Source organism: Lepisma saccharinum, chromosome 10 (genome assembly GCF_977018435.1).
Source record: "Lepisma saccharinum chromosome 10, izLepSacc3.1, whole genome shotgun sequence".
Classification (NCBI taxonomy): domain Eukaryota; kingdom Metazoa; phylum Arthropoda; class Insecta; order Zygentoma; family Lepismatidae; genus Lepisma; species Lepisma saccharinum.
Genome location: NC_139238.1, coordinates 87,548,690 through 87,574,439, shown reverse-complemented (window position 1 = coordinate 87,574,439; position 25,750 = coordinate 87,548,690). Strand labels below are relative to the sequence as shown.

Here is a 25,750-nt window from a genome sequence, read left to right as displayed (position 1 = left end):
AACTCAATTTTATCCGAAGACGACGACGTGCTACCTATGGCTCGACGTCGTGCCGGCGCATCCTTCAGTTCGAACGGTGTCGAAGGAATGCTCGAAATGGGCGTGGGTACGGCGTAACTTTTAACTGCGAGCGGTACGAGTTCGTTGATCAAATTTTTATTTTGTTCCGTGACACTTTTAATTTCTTTACCTAGACCGCTGATGGCATCGATCACAGGTTGATCCTGACGTTTCTTCTCTTCGTAGGATCCGCGATTCTCGGATTTCCAACCTTTGAAGCGTTTCGCGAGGTAATCGCGAAGCTTGAGATTTTCGTCTTCGATTTTTCGTTTCGTCATAACGTTTATTTATATACGTCGTTTCTCACAACGTTGCAACGTTTAGAAAGTCGTTGATTTTGTTTCTGTATTTTCCGTCGTTGGGTTTCCTCGTCATGTCGATCGTCGCGAATCCGAAATCGTCACCGTTCCAGCAAGTAGAGCAGCAGCATTCCAAAAATTGATTGTAGTTCATGTCTCCGCCTACATAGTCATCGTACGCGTGCTTGAGGTTGGTGTGATCTTGACGAAACAAACATATGAAATTAGCGTTGTCGCGTACTAACTGTTTTGGAATTTTGGAAAACGTTTGAGCTAGGTAGAAGCAATCCATTCCTTTGTGACGACCTTGCGTGAAAAAGTTGCGAATTTCATTTTGATTTTCCAGGATGACGTCGTCGAACACAACGACTGAATTTTCACGACAATCGTCGAGTGGTTTTATTTCCGAGGCGAACGTTGCAATGTCCAGACCATCGTACAGTTTCATCAGTTGCTGGTATTTGGATTGCTCCAAACTTTTCGAGAACAGGTACAGGTGCCTGTTCTTCCAATCTAACCAATTCGGTGCGAGGAGAAAATTGTCCACGAGCAGTGTCGTTTTCCCACACCCCGAAGGACCTACGATCAGACAGCGGATGCTGTCGGGAAGCAACTCACCGTTCTTTTTTTTTCTCGTTTGACTTTCCGGATCCGGTAGACGCTTCACCACGTTCCACGTACTCACAAGATCACTTCGTTCGCGTCGATCCAACTCTTTTCCGGAAGTTCCAGCCATTTGACAAACAGTTTGTCACCTTTCCTACGCAATACTTTCTCGATGAGGTACGTGTCGGGGTGTTTCGTTTTAGAGAGTTCCTCTTCGTAAAATCTTCCTTTCAAAATCTCGCCGCTACTATCTTTTATTATATACGTGTGTCGGTTTCCGGGTAAAACTCGAACCACCGTAAAGAGTTCCGTGCTCCAATTTTTTGTGAATCCCTTCTCGAAGGTGCGTTTGAATTTGCTGATCCTCACCTGGTCTCCAATTTTGTATTTAGCTTTTTTTGTCGTGGGTGTGTACTTTGGACAGTAAACTGTAGAAATTAAACGCTGGTCGTCAGATTTCGTAACGTCAGCTGGCTTCATGCCTATCGTTCTCTGTACCGTATCATTATAGGTGTCGACGAGTTCCGGCTGGATGTCGACCCATTTGTAATTTCCCCGAAGCGTGAATCGTTTCCACATGTGTGTTTTCAAGGTTCGATTAAATCTTTCCACGATGCTGGCTTTGATGTGACTGAAGGTCGAATAATGTCGAATGTCATGTTTTTGAATAAACTTTTGGAATACGGCGTTGTAAAATTCTTTACCGTTGTCCGTGTGCAGAAATCGAGGTCGTCTGCCGCCGCTTTCGCGAAAAATTAATTTGAATGCTTCCGTGACGCACGATCCCGTTTTCGCCTTCAAAGGTAGAGCCCATGCGAATTTCGAAAATGTGTCTATGACGGTGAGGAGGTACTTGTTGCCCTTGTTCCATTTATGTACGTTTTTCAAATTGCCGCTACTCATCTCCACGAGATCGCTTTGCCAGAGGTCGTCGATGCCCTTGGTTACCACAGCCAAACGTTCGTAGTTGCGGCGTGCAGGTTTATGCAATTCTTCGACGATGGCTTGCCTAGACATTTTATTATTTTAGAGATTACGTTTGAAGAGAAGCACCAGCGTGATGGGATTCAAAGAGGGTGGCACCTCGCTCGTGTTTTGAATGATCAGCTTATCGCCGGCACTCACGTCGAAAACAGTAAGATCTTCGTCTTCGTGTATTTCATATATGTTGCGCGTTTCGTTCCAACGTGCCAGAGGAATGTTTCCTGCTTTCTGGACACCACGATTCGATATTAAGGTCATGGTGGGAACGCTAACTTTTCTGCCGTGAGACCAGTACGAAAATTCGTTTATCTGAATTGTGCCATCGAGGAGAAACTTGTAGTACGGATGATAAGGATGCAACATGTACAGTTTGTTACCTTCGACGAACGTGGAGATTCTCTGTTGATTGGGAACGCTGTTGATTTCAATGGCTTGCAAGGTGAACAATTTGGCGAATTTAGTGTCGAAGGTGACGAGATTACTGTGAACTTGTCCGAGTTTATTTTCGATGGGCAGCAAATGCTCGATTATGGTATCCGTTACGGCAGAAAACGACGGTTTGATTTTCACTTCCACGTTCAACTGCTTGTAGTTTTCGTTGAGTTCTTGCAACTTGGCACCGAAAGAGGCCAGCGTCGATTCCTGCGTGGATTCCAGCACTCCAACTTGATCTCTGATGTTGACGACAATGTTCTGAAGGTTCTCGACTTGATTCAATTTCGAGCTCTTCTCGGTAAGATCGTTCACTATGCTTCGCATCTCTGTAAACTGCGTGTGAAGGTCGGCGACGCTCTGCGAAGTGGGCAGCGTCGACACCAGCGAACTAATTTCGTCTCGAATCTGTTCCACGTTCGCCGTTTCCGTTTCTAGTCGTTTCAGCAGTCGAGATATGTTTCTTTTCAAAGCGTGCAATTCTTTGGAGGTGGGGAGATTGGCCACCCTACTCTCGAGATTGCTCAATGAACTTTTGATGTCGCTCGAATCGGATAGTGCCGTCACCGCCGTTTTCAATTTTTCCAAATCTTCGCTCGAAGGCACGCTCGTCCGTAACGATTCCAAGTCACCCTGTATGTTGTCGAGTACGTGATGAAAATGAGCGAGATTCGTTTCGACGTTCAAATTTTCTAAATATTCGATCTTCTGCTGAACCGTGCTTAACGTGTCTTGAATGCTCGTCAACGCTCTTGCTTCAGCGTGAATATTTTTAATTTCTTCGTTGATCAATTCCAAGGACGCCTGAAGCGTAGCGATGGTGGTTTGAATGTGTTTGAAATCTCGACACGCCTCCAATTGAATTTTTATGTTCGCGACGCTTTTACCGATGACCTGCAGTTCGTCCGACGATGGTAGGTTCGTCATTGTATCTTCCAAAGTCTGCAACTTGGATTTAATTTCTTCCAACGTGCTGGTGAATTCTTCTTGTAATTTGGAAACGACGACATGCAAGCGTTCTGCGTCTATATCGTTCACGACGGTTTGAAGTTCAGAGAAATTCTTTTCTATTGCGGAAGTTCGTTCTTCGATTTCGAGTTTCAATTTTTCCAAATCTTCATTTTTCGATTGAAATTGCTGTAATTTGGCCAAATCATTTTGAAGCGAATCCACGCTCAACTGTATATTTTGAACGTTGTCGTAAGAAGGTACGTCGACATAATTTTTTATCAGCGTCTTCAGTTCGGAATCGATTTTCAGAATGGGGTCGAGACATTGCGTTTGGAGCGTAGCGATTTCCGACTCTAAACTTTTGTTTAAGGTCTCCTGCAAAGCAATCAAATCGGTCCTCAACTTCTTAACTCGAATGTCCAACATGAGAATCTCTTCTGCGTGGTCTACACGCTTGGTGTTGCCGAAAATGTCGTTAGGCATTTTTGGTTAACGGTTATTTATAATAGGATAGACGATTCGTAATTCTACGAAGAGAGGAATGAGTTTGTCGTAATCTCCGAGAAGTTCCATGTAAAGATAATCTCCTGCAGAAACATCGTACGTAATGTTAGAAAGCATCTTGTCGTGCTTGATTCGAAAAATATTCTTGCCGGTAGAAATTTTGATTTCGCCTGCGTTTTCCGGATTCACGGTGATTTGAAGTTTCCCGTCGATCGGAATTTCGTAGAAATGTAAATTGTTATTAAAAACATAAAACATCTTGCCCACATCGTCATTCAGTTTCGTCCAAATGCTGTTGAGATGAACGATCAGTAAACCATTGAGTTTAGATAACACGGAAGGTAAGAGGTTATTGAAATTTGGCGGTGCAGTCTCCATGTTGATCTGTTTGCGGAAGCCAAAAAGATTCATTGTCCTTGTTAGTTATTTAAGAATACGGTCAAAGTTTTTTTTTTTTTTTGTAATGACAGGCAAAAGCGTAATATTTTGTTTGTTTGCTTGCGTCACAATGCAGGCGCGCGCGCGCGCGTGTGTGTGTGTGGCACATCGTTCCCGAAAGAGGTAGGTTTACAAAGGTCACGATATATAAACATTTGACCGGGACTTGGAAAAAAATTACGATAAGGTGCATTCATCCTTCAAAGGATGAGAGAGTGCATTATTTACTCATCACGCTGTGTCAGCGCAACGAATAAATGCGCGGAACGTGGAGAGAAAGTGAGGTTTTGAGGTTTTGATGAAATTTTCGTAGGTTTTGCAACACTGTGGCTCACTTCAGTGAATTGAAGTGAGTTTTTTGATGTTTTGGTGCTCTTTTCTTCGCTGCAACATCGTAATCGCAATAAATAAGGCGTAGAACGTCGTGAGCAAGTGAGTTTTTAAGGTTTTTTCGATCCTCACTTAATGACGTTCAACCGGGCCACCTGCACTACTTAGCTTGTTCTCTTTCAGGCTACTTCTAAACCTACATAAGCGTTTTTTTAAATTATCCTAAAACCTTTTTTCTTAAAACTGCCTGAAAGTAGATCCTCATCTCGTACGAGAGTTGCTGTTGGAAAATAAATTATATCTTGTCCCCTTTCAGGCTACTTATACATATATTATATAAGCGTTTATTATTTTCTTTCTTGTATCACATGTCCTTGCTAATTCCCAAAAACAGATTTTGATCAAGTGTAATCGTTTCCGAGATCCGGTTGCCATTTTTGAATTTCTTCCAGACACCGAGACGATGTTAAAACAGAAAAGACGACCATCTGTTCGGAAGTAACGAGCGATGAAAAAAAAATAGCAATTGACTCCCTGCCCCTGAATTTAGGTCCACCAAATTTGGTAAACATACTCAGCATCACCAAAATCGACAAGGGGTACCTATGGGGAGATTTTTCGATATATTTTTCGATATATATATCTCCCACCGTTTTCGAGATATTTGAAATTTTAGGTTCTTTTAACACGGGACTTGGCAATTTTTCAGAGAGGGTCCATGACGGCCTATGCCAATTCCAGTCAGGGAGGACAGAGGATGTTAAAGCAAAAAAAACATGTTCCCTTCGAAAGTTACGAGCGATCGAAAAAAAATAATTTAACCCCTTGACCTCAGGACCACCAAATTTCGCACGCTTACAAAATCGACAAGGGGGTCAACGGGGGAGATTTTTCTAGTTATCTCTCACCGTTTCCGAGATCCGGTCGCCATTTTTATGATTTTCGAGGAATTTTTGATAGGCGACGACAATGTTGGAATTTTGATAGGCGACGACAGAGCCATCTATGAGCAAAACGTTGAAACTCACGGATGTTGGAATATGTTCTGACAACTTTTTTCAGTACGTCGACATTTTTTTCTCTTTTCTTAGTGAATGGATTAAGTGACTTGCAACGACGAAGGCCTTCTAGCAACACGAACTGCGAAATTCACTGAAATATGTATTTAACTATTGACATTTAGGAACCGCCATCTCCTTGTGGTAATTTGGTTATGGCAAATTTGAAAATTGAGTCAAAAATAACAATGGAGATGGCAATTAAGAGTTCGTAAATGACAATAGTTAGAGGTTTCACCAATCTAGTTATATAAGTTGGTTGAAATTTCCAAAACGTATTTTGCATTTTTTTAAGAAAAAAAATACAAACACGTTAGAAATTGAATTGTCTCGACCTGACGTGTTGTCCCCAGGAAACTCTATATAAATAACATACCTGACCATAGTCCTTTAACTTGTTTAAAGCTATATTCGACAAATTATTTCAAGTTTAAAGAGTCTTTTTAGAAGGTGTTTCCTAGTTTTTTCAACCAAATTGAATTTTTTACATGATCGGATTTTACTTGTTGTCCTCAGGAAATTCTATATAAGTCACATATCTGAAAATTCTGTCGTATTTTCGATCATAGTCCATTAACTTGTTTTAAAGCTATATTCGACAAGTTATTTCAAGTTTAAAGAGTCTTTTTAGAAGGTGTTTCCTAGTTTTTTCGAACACATTAAATTTTTGCATGATTGGATTTTACTTGTTATCCAAGAGAAATTCTATATAAATAACACACCTAAATATTCTATCGTTTTTTACTTGACTTTTTTATTCTCTTTAGTTTGTGTGAAAGCGTATTAAAAAAATTGCATCCCCCAGTTTCACTCGTAAAAATGATAAAACCGAATGCGTTGCACTTGTGGGAAGCTAATCTTAAGAAACAATTTATCAGTACATAGGGCAAGATGTAGCGAGACAGGCTCAGGAATAAATTGTTTGTTACCTTCTAAGCCCTGTCCTCAATGCGGAAAGAATATTAGTATTAACAACTTAAAAAGGCATATTTAGATTTGCAAAGCGTCATCTAATGCTACAATTCCAGACTAGTCAAATTGCAAAACCCTCACCTTTGAAAACAAAAACTGACAATCCTGTATCTGATGCACCCAAGCCAAAACAGAGTACGTTGCCGATTGAAGTCAAACTACGTCGAACTGCTTTCGGTACACAACTCAAAGACTTCCATATTTTCAGATCAGAAGCATGCTCTGACATTAGTAGCGCCTTGAGTGAAATTAAATCTTGTGAAAAACGAACTCGAAAACGGTCCGGATCCCGAACTTTCTTCCACCACATCTTATCAGTTACACGAGGCATCCAGTTTCGGATATGTGGTTGTGTGGCGTTATTCACCTGTTAAAACAAATACACCTTATGTATATTGTGGACCTGATGCTGTCGAACGCTTCTTGGATAAAATGGTTGAGGAGGTTGAGAAAATTGGCAGCGTGCTGCATAAATCGAAACTGATGCTTCCGATATCTGCTACCGAATTGCAAAATCATGATGCAACAGTTGTCTGTCCAGTTTGCGATGATGTGCTGGCTGCTGTTGGTTTGCCCCCCCCCCTCCCCTTGAACTGTGATATATTAGCATGTATTTGTGTAGTAAAATAAACCTTTTTTTCTCTGAATTTATTTATCTAGTCATTTTTTCACAGTTTCGTTAAATTTTCTAATGGTTTCAAGTACCTCCAGTGCCGGATCTACAAATCTTGTACCTCGAATAAAATATTACCCATGGCCCCTCTACATTCACACCTTTACACACACACACACAACATACATCATTTATGTGTGTGTGTGTAATTCTTGATCTCATGTTGACAAAGTCACATATAAGGGCCTACAGGGTGATTCAAAAGGCCCTTAACACCCCCTACAAAAAGTAAAAGAGCTAGGCTTAGGGGGAGCGTTCAAGCGTTCAGTGCTGCGTTCAAGCGAACATCCGACATATTGAATTCAATTCAAAATTGTTGCATGGGATGATGTTATGTGATATATCGTATATTGCCATATGAAAAATTCAATATGCTGACCAAGGCAGAAATTGTACTTGGTACATAGTCTGATGACCTTGCTAGACGGTCGAAGCGATACGTTTGTTTATATTTTTTATAATAAAATAAATTTCTGCCTTGATCAGCATATTGAACTTTTCATATCATGGAAACAAGGCTTATTGGTGTTACGTATATTACCACTGTTTTCTCACACCTGGAAAATGATACATTTGTTACAATCATGCATTCGTAACTTTTTCCTGATTAAAGATAGATTGAAGAAAATTACACCACTGCATTATAGTCTGATTTGATTCTAGTCTGACTGCCACGCGGGAAACTGGGGTGGGTGATCGAAAGTCGGAATTCTTCCTGCTTTGTTTCCCCGCATAAAGCGTCCCCAGGGCCCAGCCAGCCTCAAATCAAATGATACTCGAGAGAGGGGGGGGCGGTAAAGGCAGCCGCAGCGTAGTGCTGATCACATCATCTCCAAGATGGCCGACATCGAAAATATGTGGGACCCAGACCCTAAATGTGCCTTCATGGCACGGTGCTATATATGCACAGAGAACTTCACCTTTACCTGTATACGTATATTGTATTCGTTTCTGTACCCCTGAGTAACTACGTATATACGAACCCTCTAATATGACAATGGCTGAGGGCCCCTTAAAGGCTTACTTGCCTACGCCCCCCCCTTTCCCGCACTGCGGGGTTTTGCGGATTGTAGATCCGGCAACCTGGTACCTCAAATGTGATTTCCTTATTTATAGGCAAACATCGTGCTGGTTAGTGACCTTAAGCTTACCTGTCCCGTAAAAGGAACTTACCTGAGTGGGTGATTGGCTTAGTTCCAAACATTTTTTATCATTAAAACTCAAGAAACCGTTTTGTTATTGAATCACTACCTCCTTTGTTGTTTATGTAGGTGGAGTTATTTATTAATTACAATAACTATCGTAATTTAAGAAAAAACAAGAAGCAATTATTTACTGTTACTTGCACGGGTGTCATACATATTCGATCTCCCTTAACGTTCCACGAAATTAAGCGTCAAAATATTGGGACTACAACACTTGTTCTGTTGAGTAAACTTTCCTAGAATGATTAAAAAAAAAACGAAAAACTCCGTAATCGTGTCTATAAATTTCCAGCTATCAGATGTCGCAGATGTTCATCTCGTTCTGTTCTCTGCACTTCGTGAATAACCTTATCCATTTAACTCACACATGCGCTTAATTATTCCTTGAAAACTTGTTAGCTCAAATCGTTTAAACAATACAACAGCATTTTACAGTAAAATGCCCGTCACAGACACGTACGTACATTCTAGGCTATCTCCGAAGCCCGAATGAGAATGCAGGAAATAATCGAAAAATGTGACTGATGTTTCACTCTCAAACAACGACCGCGGGAAAACGATAGTTTATGAGAGCTTTTACTATAATAATTTCAGTAACTTTTCTTCCAGGGAAAATGAAACATTCTGGATGCACCGTAAAGTGGGGCGACTTCGGACATTCGTGGTGACTTCGGACACGTGCATGAGCAAAACATTCCATTGTTGAGGGTCAGACGTAGGCCGCCACCGAAACGCAAAAATGGGAAGTAATCTGAGCCAACCTTTTTACAATTGCATTATAATGGGTTCAAGGTCAAATATCTTGTGATCAGCGGAGAAATAACACATTATTGTCAACTTTGCATTGACTCCTGTAAAACCTGATTGTGCAGACGTGTCTGTTTGCCATTAGCACCTAATGAGTAACGAAATACTATCTTCATTTATATCATTACTTGAAACATACGTTGTGGGATCATAACCGTGTATCGTTTCTATTTTATGTCCATTTGTAGTGAATTTCAGTTTATTGTGAGTTAAGTTAGGAGGTCGTTCCTACCAAAACTATTTGATCGGCAGCAAGTTTTAAAGAGGGTTCCAGATTTCAATCGCGGTCTCACAGAAAATGAGAATGAACAACGCTGGGCTGATACATTTGTCGAAATGCTTCGAGATGTTCGAAGTGACGAGGCTCCAGAGTCCCAGAGACGAGGAAAACGTATCAATATCGAACCCTGGAAAAGTGTTACGTGTAGCTTCCTGTCCTCATCAGAACAGGATTCAGAGAATCCAGACAGTAGAGAATTGTCGTCAGCAGAGGAATCGTCTGAAACCAGTGATTCTGATGACACCGAGTGCCTTCATTGTGGAAGACTGTGGTCAACAAGCAAGAACGGAGAAGATTGGGTCCAATGTCATAGTTGCAAGAGACGGGCACATGACAAGTGTGCCAAATTTCCTAAGAAGCAGTATTAATGTGCTCAGTGTATGAAAAAAGTAAATTAAATAGATGTCCATTTGTAATAGTTGTACTTTTTCTGTTTGAAAAATTTTATGTAAACATTGATGTAAATTTATGTTCTACAGTGTGTGTTCAGATGTAAGAAAGTGTAGTTCATGTAAAAATACACTGTTCAAAACATTGCTTAGGTATTTAGAAAAATCAAAATATATCGGAAGACACCTCATACATGCGGCATACATCGGACTATATGAAAACCACAATGTGTCCGAAGCCACCCCCCCCCACCACTTCGGACAAAATAAAAATTTATTTTTAAAATATATTTTTGGGTGTAATATAGTTTTAACACTTCGTGATTGTTTCTAAAACTCGAATACATATAATTATTACATCTTGTGCAAATACAATTATATTTTTGAATATTACCGTCCCAAACGTCTAAAAACTGTCCGACGTTACCCCACATTACGGCTACTATATAATTGTAACTTAAAATATTGTTTATAGTCTTGCAGCTGAATGATAGTTTGCAAAATATCAGCTGCCATGTTTAATTACAGTTCAATTAACGGTTTAACATGATTAGTATTTCGTATATTATTCTACACAAAATGTTTGCTAATTTTGCTTATAAAAATTATTGGATTTTAAATTGAGAGACATTTATGTGTGTTTATATTTATTTATTACATTTCCTTTCGTTTAAGCTTCACCCCATCAGTACACATACTTTGTTTCCTATCTTAGAGCCTAATAAACACTATTATATGATTACGAGATTGATGTACTCTCACCAAAAATGATTCTGATATCTACAAAATCCCTGTGTACACTCACGTCACTTAGTACTCCGGAGGTTGTTTCCTTTATACAGCATATTTGCAGGAGATACAATTCAACCTACGTGTCAATATACGCTGTATAAACCACAACTTATTACTAACTTCGTTGACCGTACATTATTCTATAAATTATTTCTTTAAAGTGATTTAAATGGGTGATTCTTTAAAATAAATGACCTGATTTAAAACAACCCACCTTGCATATATAGGAGGAAAAATTTACGCGATGGGCCTGTGAGCCCCCCCCCCCCCTTTTTGGGATGTGTTCCAAAATAACACTCATGCAAGTCACAGTGAACAATTGGTTCTTGTTGTTATTAATTATATTATTTTTTAATTTATTATAATTACCATGTAACTCCACCTATATAAATAAGAAAAAACATTGATGCAAAATATTTTTTTGTTTTAGTGAATTATAAAAGAATGTGTGACAACAAAATAATTATTTCTTGTTTATATTAATGATTGTAATTTTTCTAATTATCATAATTATTTTACAACTTCACCTCTACAAACAATAAAAGAAGCAGTGATTCAATTCCAAAATGGTTTCATGAATGTACCAATAAAAAATGTGTCGTTCTCTTGGGCTCCCCTCAGATAAGGAAGTTTCTTGTAGCACACGGGTAAGCTAGGTTTCATTATTTTCCCCTACAAAGAACTGAATGCAACTTCTAATGAATTGAAGAGACCAATGTAGGAATGAGAATCCATCACGGATTACATAAATATTGTTACCTTTGAATTATTGGGAGCTATATATTACATATACATACCAACTTTTTCCGGGATTTTGAGGAGTTGCACGTTCGCCGTGTCCACCGGTAACGACGTACAGGAATCAATGCTGTTGTAAATACATGTAAGATGACGCGAGTGAAGTTTCTTGACTCTTGAGAAGCCGAAATGAGAATTAAACATTTTTTCCCCAAAAGCATTTTCGTAGATATTGGAAAGGTTCAGAAGTTCATCTCTGTTCCTAATTTCGTTCCCCCAGGGTAATTCAGCTGTTATAGACCAGAAGGTTTATCCTGGTACCGCTCCCGCCACACGGTGGTCTGTCATCTGTTGGAACACCTTGGCAGACATCACGTGGATGCTTCCAACCAATGAGGGAAGCGCTTGAAACAGCACGTGCTTTGTTCTCTGCCAATCAGAGCTCGCCGTTTCCTTTGCGACGGAAATTTAAGTACTAGGTTTGATTGATTTGTCACATTTCCTTCGCTTTTCTGTCACTTTTGGCAAAATAGGGGTGGAACGGATAAGGGAAACAGGTTCCGTGAAAACCGCGTGTTGCTGAAACAGCACTGAAGCCTCATACATCATGTCTTCGGCAAAAGACATTAAAATGGGAATTGTAAACGCCATCCGAAACGCAACAAAGCGAGGGACAATAATGAAAATAACCAACGCATACAAACGAAATACTGATCTGAAACATACATTGTTGTTTCGCCCATGCTTTCTACCTAGTTCCTCGACTATCGTGTGTATGTTCGTCCTCTCGAGCTAGTATCGTCTCCGAGGTCGAACAATAATCAGTTATTAGGTCAAATTTGATAAGCAAAATTACAGATATTATGATCTTCAATTCAGAACAAATGTTGGCAAGCGAGTTTTCTAAAATAGTAAACTTGATATGAAAACTCTCGGATCTACAAGTAATTTTCCAAGCTTTCCAATTGATTGAAATAAAAAAAAAAGAACTATACAATATCGACATCAGCGCCGCCTAGCGTTCAAACTCGTCAATGCTGCACGAGTTTATGATTCTCCTAACGTACACCGAATGGCAAATGTTAATAGTAGGCAAAATATCCATCACTAAGTTCATTAAATTTGTTCTCCACAACGCCAATTTCAAGAATTCAAAGAAGAATAACGAAAACACAAAAAGAACTAAAATAGCCATGGACAATTTGTTCAGCAATACTTGTGCCTCTCACTGTACACTGCGTGATGACGTCAACTTGAAAATCACCAATTTCTAAATTTTGAAAAAGAGAGGTAAAAAAGATGTGTAGGCCTACACTGTAACACAACATTCCTATTGCTAAGGAAATTGTCCCAACTTCTCCAATATCAGTAAATCTATAATAATTTCACGAAGTATCAAATTTTGCTTTTACTAGAGACAAATAAGTTACATAACAAATTGAACAAAAAGTATTTGAAGATAACAGAAATAGAATGTCAAAATATGAACTTTAGTTTTTAAAACACTTTTTCAAGTGAATCATTATGATACTTATTCAACTGTTTGTAAATCACAGGGCACATAAATGTAAAATAAGGGTGTGTCAAGGGAAACGGTCGGTTTTGAAATGGGGATCTCGAAGCAGCGAGAGGGGGTAAAGATAAAAGTAGGGTGGCATTGAACTCGCTCGTCCATGCCATTTTCGGCACAGGTCGGATCGGCTCGGCTGGACTCGGCACGGGCTGACAAGTAGAATATGGAGAGTGTGTGACGTCAGCTGAAGCCAAAATAGCTTGCGGCAACCGCCTGTTGCGTCCATTTGTTAACATTTAGTGGCAGGGAATTTCGTTGGGAAAATAAGGCTGCTGGTTATGTTTGTTTATGTTTAAATCGTCAGAAACAATAACTTTCTGCTCGGCGACATTAAGTCGAATTGAGGCTGAGTGAAAGCACAGTATGGCGAATCGTACACAAGGATATGGAATTCCATCCCTACAAACTCGTGATCGTGCAGAAGATACCCGAGGAAGATTATCCACAACGTTCAGCTTTGGCCAGGAAAATTCTCGCCATTTTCGTAAACACGAAGATGCCATCCTTAAGGTGCGTATACATGTGCAAACCGAACCGTTCGCGAACCGCTTGTGACCCGTTTGTTTAAATTATTCTTACAGCGAAGTACCAACAATCCATGGGAAACCGCGAACCACAGGCAATCATTTGTTCAGTGTTCACCTTGTCATCATGTCTTCGCGTGACGAAAAGTTTGCGATTTTGATGATGAGTGGTGCTGCTTTAGTGACGGCCAGTTTGCGTAAGAAGAGGAAACAACGACGTTGGTGGCACACCAACCTGTATGAAAAAGAAACTGGTACGGAGCTTATGATGGATTTGAAGTCACATCGGCAGCTATTTCCCTCCAGGCATCTTCTTTAACATTTTTTTTTGAAATGGTCCTTACGTTTAGGATCCCACAGTAAAGATTTGGTTTCATAAATACCAATAAGTTTTAGTGCATTTTCCTCTGACCACTCCATAATTACATCAAAAACTGCAACAAAACCAATAGAAAATCTGGAGGTTCGCGAGCAGACCAAAAGCAACGAACTACGCACGACACCGTCCAAGTGTGAACTGCGAACGCCTTTGTGTTCGTCACAAAACCGGCAGGAGATGGATCGCCACGAACGGTTCACAAGCAGTTCGCCCGGTGCTGCAAACCACGTCCCAATGGTGAGAATAAGAGGTTCACAAGCGGCTCGCGAACAGTTCGTTTCGCACATGTATACGCATCCAGTGTTGCCACAATCTGAGGACACGATTTCCCTTTCCACGGGGCAAAATTTCCCTTTTTGCACCATTTTTCCCCTTCACCTATACAAATATAATAATAATAATAACTATTATTATTATCATTATTGTTAGCAGAGGTAGTAGCAGTACCAGCAGCAGTAGTAGTAAAATTTCCGTTGGTCCATGTTCGTATGAATAAAAAATGTTACACAATATTTTCACATACATGTCATTTTCATTGCTTTCTGGTCAGATGTCCCAGGTTTGAATCATGGTCATGAATCCATTAAATCGTTAACTATCATCTTTACAATTATCCGAAGATACAGAAAAGAGACGTACAATAAACGTACAAGAAATATAAATAGATACAGGCTTATATTCAAGAGAGCAGAAATATGAACGAACAGAAAAAAATAAAAATGTGAATGTGATACTGGAACTTAACATAAACTGTAATAATGTAGAGTCAGAAGTCTTAAATTTCCCTGAAATTGTGATATTCTTCATCAACATTATTTTTTCCCTTTTGGCTAACATTTCGGTCCGAATTTCCCTTCAAAAATGAAATTCCCCTTCTTGTGGCAACACTGTACGCATCTTTATGATGAGTGCAGCTGACATTGTCACCCCGTGCCGAGCCTAGCCCAGCCGATCCGAACCGTGCCGAAAATGCCATGGCCAAGCGAGTTCAATGTCACCCTACTTTCATCTCTACGTCATCTCCCTGCGTCGAGATCCCCATTTGAAAATCGTCCGTTTCAAAATTGCTCAACTAATATGAATATTACCTTACTCTGAAGTGTTTTCACGGATAACTAATTCTAGAATACGTCATAGGAAATGGTACTTGTTGAAAAATATACCTTACAAAACCACCTTGATAACTTGCATGCAAAAAACTAAGAAACTGTGCTTGAGTAAGAATGACACAAATGTCTACTCAATGTTTACAACAATATGAGCCCATTTCACAACGATCATTGTTTTATTTAACTTTTCTTGTAAAGATTTTCAAAATAATTTTCGTCAGACAAACAACAATGGAATGTTCCGTGAACCCAGGAAAAGATAACTCCTTCCTGTAATAGATAACTCCTAGAAATAGTGACTCAAAGGGTTGAGCAGAAGAGATAAACAGTGATTGGGAATTTTAACAGATAAACTTTTCATTTAAAAAGCAAAGCCGATGATTATATGCAATCATTTCTCTCTAGGAAACCTCATATTGTCAAACGTCTGGTAAGTATTAATATAAATATTAATAGCATATATATTTGGAGATTGAGCCGGTTTTTGGTATGAATTTTAAAGTTTCTATCAGTTGATACGTGGACAGAGTAAATTTAAGTCTTATTAGCGGACCCAGTCTTATTAAGAAGGCCAAGCACAGGTTTTAATTCTCGGGTAAGCATCCCGGCTGTTCTGCCCATGAGTCTAGATGAAACAAGGTGAACAGAGCAGAACCGGCCGCTTGTGGGTTGCTTCACGTTTCAATTCTTTGAATCAACTTACCAACGCCTGCCTGTGCCCTGCCGACCGTTCATGGCTTTTTTCTTACTCCCTCCTGCGGGCGACCATGACGACAGTTATTTATCCGTCCGATGGGTTTACTATACTCTGTCCCTGGAAACCCTGGAGCGACGAACGAAAGCAAGTCTCTACGCAAGTAGTGAGTCGAGAGGGAACGGGATTGCTTGGATGGGAAAAGCGACTGACGTTGCCAGTCTTTCCAACAACCCGCTCGCTTTCTCCCCTACTCTGCATTTGTGCGCGGCTTTGCTCCACAGATTCCCGGGATAGAGTATACGTTTCTGGTTTGACCATCATGGGAAATATTTACGAGTAGATTTTCTGCGTGTGAAGTTATTTGAAATAAAATCATCACGTATCTTTGCATGTTTTTCAATACAATAAAAAAAATTTCACCCAATCTTTGGATTTTAAAATTTAACATGCATGTGCGTCTTTGTGCGCGTGTGTGTCCCGTACATGGTTTCTGGTAGGTAGAAATTGTAGTAATTTTATATTTATCTTTACTTTCAGATATTTCTATCTACTTAACAAACATGAAACTGTATCTCGCTCTAATCTCCCTTGCACTCCTTGTGTCGGCAGAAGCTGTGAAGAGTCACACGACCAAAAATTCCCACGTGGGAAGCAGAAAACTCAGGTGAGTAGATCGACGCAAACATAGGCGTAACTTGACGGGGGCAAGGGGAGCATTTGCCCCCTCCCCAAATATTCAGGCTTGTTAAATTTTGTAAGCTAAGAATACTTTTGTTAACATCCTAAGACCTGAGGAGCTAAGTAATAAATAATAATATTTAAGATTTGGCAAATGTAACAGTTATTCAGGAAATAATCCTGGACACTATTTTTATGGGATGAAAAACGTTTCGACTCTGATCCCCCCAAAAAGTTAAGCCTGAAGTTCATACCTGCCCCTCCCCCCTAAGTAAAGTCCCACGTTGCACCACACAAACACACACACAGAGTGGTGCTAGGAAGTCTTTCATTTCATGTATAAAGTTCAATCTTCATACATAGATGTGGATACGAAATTGTGCTCGAGTATGTGTGTGTGTGACGCTATTTTCAAGATCGTTTTCAACAAGGTTTTTTTTTTAGAAAAAAATGTCAGATTCCGGAAGATATAATATCCTGGGGCATATTTCATCAGCCTGCACTCATTTTTAACAGTTTCTTCTTCCTCACTAAGTTTTCTGAGAGGTAATAGGTTTACTGTAGTTCAAAGTTTTTGGACAGAGAGATAACAAGGCAAGATCTTTTTTGCATTTAGTTACTGAAGACATTGATTAGTTGATTTGGTTTGCTTTACTTACATAATCTCCCACTGTTTGCTAATTGAGAAGATGAGAATGAGTGATGATGTAATGAAACTGATAAAAGGACACTCCCAAAGAGCCCCTGGACAGGATTCGAACCCGAGAACCCGGAGTGTCCCTTCATCAATTTCATCACATCATCACTCATTCTCATCTTCGCGATTAGCCAAAAGCGGCAGAAAAGCGATGTAAAATAAACAAAAACAAATGAAATGATCAAAGCGAACCCGGTAACCCTGGCGTCGTAACGCGATGTGCTAACCACTACGCCACGGGGGCCGGTTCGAGCTTCTTTGAACGACAGCATCTGATATGGGGGGCCTCAAGGCTTATACAGGGTGATTCTAAAGGTAGGGTACAAACGAAATCCACAGATTCCTCCCATGAAATAGAGACGAAAGTGCCTCGTCCACTTTGCCGAGAGTTGCCTCCGTGAGGAGCTAGACAACGCCGAAAACGTGTGAAAATGAACTTCACACCGCTGTAAAGCCAGTACCAGTGAAGATAGAAAGGCGGAACAAAAGAAGTCAAAAGGAACACCAAAGTCGTCCATCCGAAAATCACCAAGCGGCAGCTGCGCAGCGAATGCGCATGGGGTTCCACAAAGGAAATAGGAGTGTCCCGCAACACAAGTGAAGGGAAAGGGTAGCGATCGACAACGGTAGGGACAAAAGAAGCAATGAAGCATGAAGTAACAATTGCACAGCGGGAAACAAACACCATGACTGAAGCAGTGCAGTCGAGAAAAGTAGTGCGGGGTTGCAGAACCACGGGAGGACGACGTAGGACGAAGAAACACACCGAGAATGCAAGCAAAGTGGTCCGTGACACTCGACAGGCAACAGACGCATACGTGGTTCGGGGCAGAAATGGCGGCGCTCTCGGTGCAGCGCATGGGGAGTCCCCAAATACAGTGGGGAGACACCGCAGCAAGAACAAAGCACGGTGCAACAAAAGAGAAAGAGGACCGGACGGCGACCTGCCAAGGAGACAACAAATGCGGGAGGAGGGATTCCCCGTAGCATCACCGAGGGGATGTCGCTCAGAGGTCGTGCGCCAGCAGACCAAACACAGCAACTACGGGCACAGGATGTTATTGCCAATGAAAGGTGCACGTACAGATAGGACCACGTACCCAACCCCACACTACTTTTCTTGACTGCACTGCTTCAGTCATGGTGTTTGTTTCCCGCTGTGCAATTGTTACTTCATGCTTCATTGCTTCTTTTGTCCCTACCGTTGTCGATCGCTACCCTTTCCCTTCACTTGTGTTGCGGGACACTCCTATTTCCTTTGTGGAACCCCATGCGCATTCGCTGCGCAGCTGCCGCCTGGTGATTTTCGGATGGACGACTTTGGTGTTCATTTTGACTTCTTTTGTTCCGCCTTTCTATCTTCACTGGTACTGGCTTTACAGCGGTGTGAAGTTCATTTTCACACGTTTTCGGCGTTGTCTAGCTCCTCACGGAGGCATCTCTCGGCAAAGTGGAAGAGGCACTTTCGTCTCTATTTCATGGGAGGAATCTGTGGTTTTCGTTTGTACCCTACCTTTAGAATCACCCTGTATATATGTAACATCGTCGATTATTATTTAGTACAGCACAGAACGACACACCTCTCAATTGCGTTGAACATAATATACTTTACAATATACATAATATAATAAACTTTACATAAGAGAAAACTAGTGAATACTATCTACATGTAACAAGATGAAGGCAATTCCAGTCCTTATAAAGACACACGATGTAAGAGATATTTAATTAAAACAGCAATAGACAATTTGATTATCGTGAATTTCAATAATTATATTTGCAGATAACTTATTGATAAATAATTAAAATCGAATTTAGATCTTTAAAAGTAGAAAGGCTCTAAAATAGTGACTTACTTTTCAGAATCCATCCATCAGTCGAAGAAGCCGATTACAATACATATGTCGATAACTTCCTGGCAGAGTACTCACGGATATTCAAAGCAAATGGAGACAGCGTTAACCTGGTTTATGATTATGGGCATTTCGAGGCTGAAGTGAGTAGAATCTTTTTAGCTTCCTCAGTGAATTTGAGTAAGAATAAGTTGGTGGAATTGTTTCTGTTTTCACACCGGCGGATCTACATAGACCTACCGGAAAGTTGTGTAAGTCATGTCTGAAAACCTGATATTATGCCTTTCTCATAGCCTCACTCCACCTAACCTACTCATATGTTTAGTTTCCCGTGCGATACATTAGTATTCCCTACTGTATGTTTATGAGTAGACTACTATTGGATTAAAAATTATAGATACCAGAGTTTGGACTCGAATTAAAAATTAACCAGTTGACCTACGTATAAAACGGATTACATCAAAATTTAGCGTTTTCAATTCTGCGTTACTCTATGCTAAGCAACATTATTTTTCGAGTATGCCTTTTTATCTTTTACCCTCGCGAGAACAAAAAAGTATCCTTTTTTTTAGTTTTGGAAACGATCTCTCTCTTTGATATTCTATAAATGAAAAACGGGCGGTCTGATTGTGATGACATTTTAGTATGGTGGAGGCAGAAAGGTATAAAAGACAATTCTTAATTTTCAGATTTTTAAAATTTGTCCAAAAAGCCGTTATCATCAATTATGCAAAACAATGTTTTCTTAGTATTGGGTAGTCCTACAATATTGCTCTTGATTTGAAGCTCTGTATTCAAAATCCATTATTATTATAAGTTCACATTTCGAAACCGATTTTATACGGATTAATATTCAACAGAGTAAAGATGTACGTGTAACGTGGCAACACTGCACACAACGATGGGTTGATTCATTTCGTCTAGTAAATATAATAATCGTAGTGATGGTAGTGCAATAAAACTGCGGGCTGCCAATCCGGGACTTGAAATAGTGGCACAGTAAAAACATTGCACTGTTTTTCGCTAAGCTGATTGTTATGAGGAAAAATCTTGTCCCTTTCTTTCCCAGATTGACGGAACCGTGGAGATAGTGGATTTCTTGATGACCAACGGCATCTTTTTCGGATTGGCCAACATCTCGAGAGTGGGCGACGCCATTGCCACCTACGACAATGAAACCGAGGAGTTGCTCTTGGAGTTCGTGTTATCTTTCGACCCCGCACAGGTTGGTAAAAAAAAAGGGTAATATGGTTAATATTTTAAAATTCATTCATAAACATATTTTCCATGTTTTATCGATTCTTCATCCAGGCATGTATCTTGAAATATATTACGGGGGGAGGGGGGATCCGAACCAGTGTTTCAGAAATAATAATAATAATATAAATATTTATATTAATACGTTAATATAATTTATACGTAACAATAATATAAATATTATGTAGCACTATCTAATAATATGTAAATTAATTGCATTGTCAATATCACACAAATAGTTAAAAAGACGTTATAAGAATAGATATATAACAGGATGTATTCATTATCTAGCTTCTGTGTAGTAGTAAGCGCGGGATGCTTTCGTGGATAGGGTTGTTTAAAACCCTTAGCATAAATACACTACAGTTAGCCCAACAACGAAGATGGTGTTTGAGTTATGAACATGCTTCCACCTGCCCATGCAGGGTCTCCCTTATCGCACAACGCTGTTCCGACGTCAGACGATTAATGCCTAAGTTATTAGGTTAGGTCTGTTAGGTTTGGTTCTCTTAGCATAAATACACTGAAAATGTATTATTTATGCTAAGAGAAAGCCTAACCTAACAACGTAGGCATTTAACCTATCAATTAAAGGCTTTTTCAGTGACGTCAGAACACAAAGTTGTCCTAGCGTTGTGTGATAAGGGAGACCCGCCTATGCAAGCATTTACATCCAGTGTAGTTTCAAATCTTCTCACTAGATGTCAATCGCAAACTATCCTCACTTTAACTCAAATGCTAAAACAATTTCGTTATCCGTTTTCAACGCCTGTACTCAACTTTCTCCATTTATTTCTTCCTGTAATCGTGTTGTTTGCTTAATTCCAATCTCTTTCTCTGTATTTCATCATGTTCCTCTTCTACTAAATCCTCTAGATTTATTCGAAAACTTTCAATTTTACATTAGCGTCGTTGCCTTGTTAATTATGTTTGAAATAAGTTCGTTTTCTTATCTCGACCATTGGATAGGAGAGTATATAAAAGGACGTAACATTGTTTATTAAAAGTGATAATGGGTGCGTTGTCTCTGAGGCTATTTCTACGCTTCACTAATACAGGGATACAAGCCATTTATCAAAATCACTAAAAAAAACGTAATTAAATGCTTAGTTTGATTCTAAGAAAGATACAATTACATAACATTATCAGGCCATGAATCTGCGGGGCAACACCGCGCCAAATGGTAAAGAAGGGGAAATGCGACTGGGCGAAACAAAGCAGTGCGCGCTGCTGCAAACGGCTGCTAGCTGCAATCCCTTTCCCTCTCACGCGTTCATTGGTCGAGCACTCTCGAGTTCTACTTGCGCAGAGGACTTGTTTCCATTCGCTTACTGCGCACACCCCTAGGATAGAGTATACTGTTGACTTAAGAGGTCGATGTAAGAAAAGTATACTCTGTTCCGGGTATCTTTGGAGCAAACGAACGAAAACAAGTCTCTGAGCAAGTAGTGACGCGACACGGTTCCTCCAAAGAACACATGAGAGGGAACGGGATTGCCTGGAGGGGAAAATCGACTGCAATTACCAGCCTTCGCAGCAACGTGTACTGCTTCGCTCCCCCCACTCGATTTCCCCCCACTTCTCTGCCGCTATGCGCGGATAGAGTATAGTATTGCCCTAAGACCAAACGATGATGTTGACCAATGTATATATTTTCAGATGAATTCTGAGAATTGCTTCCAACTGATTTCAGGTGACTTATGACTTCTCCGTTCGTATTAATGATGGCTACAGGTACGAAGGCAGCATCGGAGCTTCAGTCCACACCAACAGCTCTCAAATGGGGTTCCTCACTGACTACAATGCCAATGATTGGGTCTACTTCATGACTGGTTTCCACGTGTTCGAGTAAGTGCTTTCATTCATTCATTCTTTCTCATTTCATATACAGCCCTTAGGATAGGCTTATATGTAGGTCACGTGAGAGCGTTTGGTTCAACCTTTGATGTGATCAGGGTATCAAAATCCAATCTTCCACGACACGGAAGGCCAAAATTTACTAACTTGTACCATCTTTACATAAAATGAACAGAAAAGTATTTTTTAAAAAGGTATTTTCACCTCCACATTCAATAAGAATTACAATTCTGAAACTAACAACCGTGGAAAATACTAGTTTCAGAATTGTAATTCTTATTGAATGTGGAGGTGAAAATACCTTTTTAAAAAATACTTTTCTGTTCATTTTATGTAAAGATGGTACAAGTTAGTAAATTTTGGCCTTCCGTGTCGTGGAAGATTGGATTTTGATACCCTGATCACATCAAAGGTTGAACCAAACGCTCTCACGTGACCTACATATAAGCCTATCCTAAGGGCTGTATATGAAATGAGAAAGAATGAATGAATGAAAGCACTTACTCGAACACGTGGAAACCAGTCATGAAGTAGACCCAACCGTGGAAAATACTAAAGAGCCATGAACCCATAATTTCTAATGGGTTCTATTGGATTCTGCTACAGGAAAGGAACCTTTTTCTCGCACAATATAAATTCGGTCCAAGATGCGTATTGTTACATTTAAAAAAATGTTCCTGGACGGTATTTTAATTGTTCCTGAAAAAAGGTGTCTCGACCGTATTTAAATTGATGCGGGAAAAAAGGTTCCTGGACCGAATTGAAATACTTTACAGATAAAAAGGTTCTTTACGGTCCAGAACCCATTTACGCGTCCTGATTTTCTCTCCTGGACCGGAATTGAATTTATTTAAAATTCCTGGGCCTCTAACAACCCTGGTATTTTCCTCCTTGCTACAAAATGAAAATTGACATCATTGGTGTTGATTTCAATATTCCTATGCACAACGGCAATAAAACTGGTACACCTAGTTCCTGAAATTCTCGCTGGCCTACAAGGCGTTTTGTGTGTTGCATAACTCTACGAGGCTGGTAGATGATGCCATTGAAAATTTGCTATTAAAATCCACTTATTGCCGCATAGTTAGGCAACACACACAACACCTTGCAGAGAAGCGAGTATTTCAAGATCTGGGTGTCCCATTTTTATTGTCGGTGACTGTACAATTAACAGAGCAAGGTCCTTCTGCCGAGAAGCTCCCTTTGAATTTTGAAACCTCTTTAATATTGAAAACCTTCTCTCGCGTGTTGGACTTGAAACTGACAGCGTAACTAAGAATACGAACGATTTGTGTATATTTGGGTATTAAAATTGGTCACAATTTTCTACTGGCTCCAATACAGTTACCGGACCCACACTTCTTCTGACATCTTTGCAATTCAGATTTGAATAGCGCAACTTGGTCATGAAAACCCACAAGAAAGACTGGGGGTTCGTGCTGAACACACGTCACCCCTTAACTGGTTGGACGATCTCCCACCTTGAGTGAGTGAGTGAGTAGTGAGGCCGGCAGTCGGTAGGTAGGCCTGAGCTCTCAATGGGCTGTTCCGCCACGAGTTATTATGTATCTATCTCGTATATAAAAATGGATGTATGTATGTTTGTTCCGGCATAACTCTCGCTGGCCTGGAGCAATTTCAACCAAACTTGGTACACATATCACTTACAATCTGGAAAGAAATACCGTGTAGGTAAGACACGTATGGCACCACTAGAGTTGGGGTGGGAAAAGCTAATTGCTGACATTACCCTGAGAGCAAGGCAACCAAATATACTGAACAGTGCGGCGGGTTAGCCTACCTTCAAGGCAACTTCATGCCAGAAAGTGACGAGGAAAATTTATTTTAAACTATAGTTGGAATTCATTATTTTCCTGTCTAATAGATGATTGGGATAAATCAATACCCGGGCAACGCCTGGCAATCAGCTAGGTATATATATATATATATATATATATATATATATATATATATATATATGTATATATATATATCCTATGTGTATATAACATATAGTGTGTATATATATTTTTTGATTTCCATATTTATATTTAACTTTCGATTTATATTGAATTACCACTGTAATTGAATACTTATTTTTCAATTGATGACAAGTAAATATGTGCAAAACAAAAATTGTCTGATTCTTCACTTAGGCTACTGAGGCTTCATTATACTGCTAGACCTAATGCAGCTTTCTATTTTTTGCAGCTTGTACAATTATCAGATTTCCTGGGTGGACCACCAACACCCAGAGGTCTCTGACGGCGTGGCTGGTTCCTTACTGAGGGCGCTACTAGATGGCTCTTTTGATATACACGTGGCCTTTAGCGCCAATTTCGAGGATGTACTGGCTGCAGTTGGTTTGCCTCCCCACCCTTAAATTGTGACTGTCACACACTAGCATCTATTTATGTATCAAAATAAAGTTTTCTTTGTGAATTTACTTATCTAGTAATTTCTTCACAGTTTCGTTGAATTCTTTGATGGTTTAGGTAATATCAAATGTGATATCTGTATTTATAGCCAAGCATCGTGCTTTAAACTCTAGCTTAACTGTGTTGTATGGTTCAAGTCCTGGTTGGAACGCCACTTTACTTCAAACCCCTAAAACCTTTCCAACCAATAGCGTCCGTTTTAGGAACTGACAGCTCCTGTCAAGGCCACGTGGAGTAAATGCGATGTTGCCAATTCAGTTTCGTTAGAGATCAGGAGCAAGCTAAACGACTGCATTCGTTTCGTATTCGATCTAAAATATTCAGAGCATTTGACACCGTACTTTGCGAAGGTCGAGTGGCTTAAATTAATCGACAAACGTAATTTTCGTAAGTTAATTTTACTGTACAAAATCCTCCAAATAAAAGTAGTATGTATTAGCGGATTCTGCAACATCCTTCGTAGGTATCTCTCTTTTTCTATGGATTTAGCCTCAGTTATATCATATTGTGATGATTGTTTTGTGGATTTTGTGGCGTTGGACGACGTTCCAGTACAATCTTCACCTTTACTCGGTTTTTTCCTACCTCGTCCTTTGTAGGTATGCTACGATCTTACGTGATATAACTTAACCTATTTATTTTTTTACGATCTTTCACGAGTTAGATAACATACAGGTCGATCTCTTTCACTCCAGTTGTAACCTGTCACGAGGACTTTTTTAACGATATTTTACGGAATAAACTATAGTAGAGAGGAATCCCCGAATCCAGCACAACCGCTAATTTTCCCTCATTAGTAGAGAGGAATCTTCGATTCCAGCACAGCCACTAATTTTTCCTCATTGAAAACTCTCGACCGGCGAGTTAAATTCCGATTCCCCTACCCGAATTAAGTGTGCTGTGCGAGATAATTCGATGGAATTCAGTCAATGAAAGTTGGGTGTTATCTCATACCGGCCACGGATATGAAAGTTGTTGTAGTTTGAAAATTGATAGCTTGTTCTCTTTCAGGCTACTTCTAAACCTACATAAGCGTTTTTTTAAATTATCCTAAAACCTTTTTTCTTAAAACTGCCTGAAAGTAGATCCTCATCTCGTACGAGAGTTGCTGTTGGAAAATAAATTATATCTTGTCCCCTTTCAGGCTACTTATACATATATTATATAAGC

The 25,750-nt window shown here is 39.9% G+C and overlaps 1 protein-coding gene across 1 annotated transcript; it reads left to right on the top strand.

The window, feature by feature from the left end:
- Positions 1 to 16,342: 16,342 nt before the first annotated feature.
- Positions 16,343 to 24,584, top strand: LOC145994430 (uncharacterized). Its single transcript, XM_083130560.1, has 5 exons — positions 16,343 to 16,464; positions 19,039 to 19,171; positions 20,098 to 20,253; positions 21,979 to 22,133; positions 24,354 to 24,584. The coding sequence occupies exons 1-5, from the start codon at positions 16,361 to 16,363 to the stop codon at positions 24,523 to 24,525; spliced, it is 720 nt and encodes a 239-aa protein (XP_082986686.1). The 5' UTR covers positions 16,343 to 16,360; the 3' UTR covers positions 24,526 to 24,584.
- Positions 24,585 to 25,750: the final 1,166 nt, after the last annotated feature.

Bases quoted from the DNA above. Each gene is read 5' to 3' on its own strand.
- LOC145994430 (XM_083130560.1), top strand. From the start codon at position 16,361: ATGAAACTGTATCTCGCTCTAATCTCCCTTGCACTCCTTGTGTCGGCA. The intron at 16,465-19,038 runs GTGAGTAGATCG...CTTACTTTTCAG, and splicing joins GTGGGAAGCAGAAAACTCAG to AATCCATCCATCAGTCGAAG. The intron at 20,254-21,978 runs GTTGGTAAAAAA...AACTGATTTCAG, and splicing joins TATCTTTCGACCCCGCACAG to GTGACTTATGACTTCTCCGT.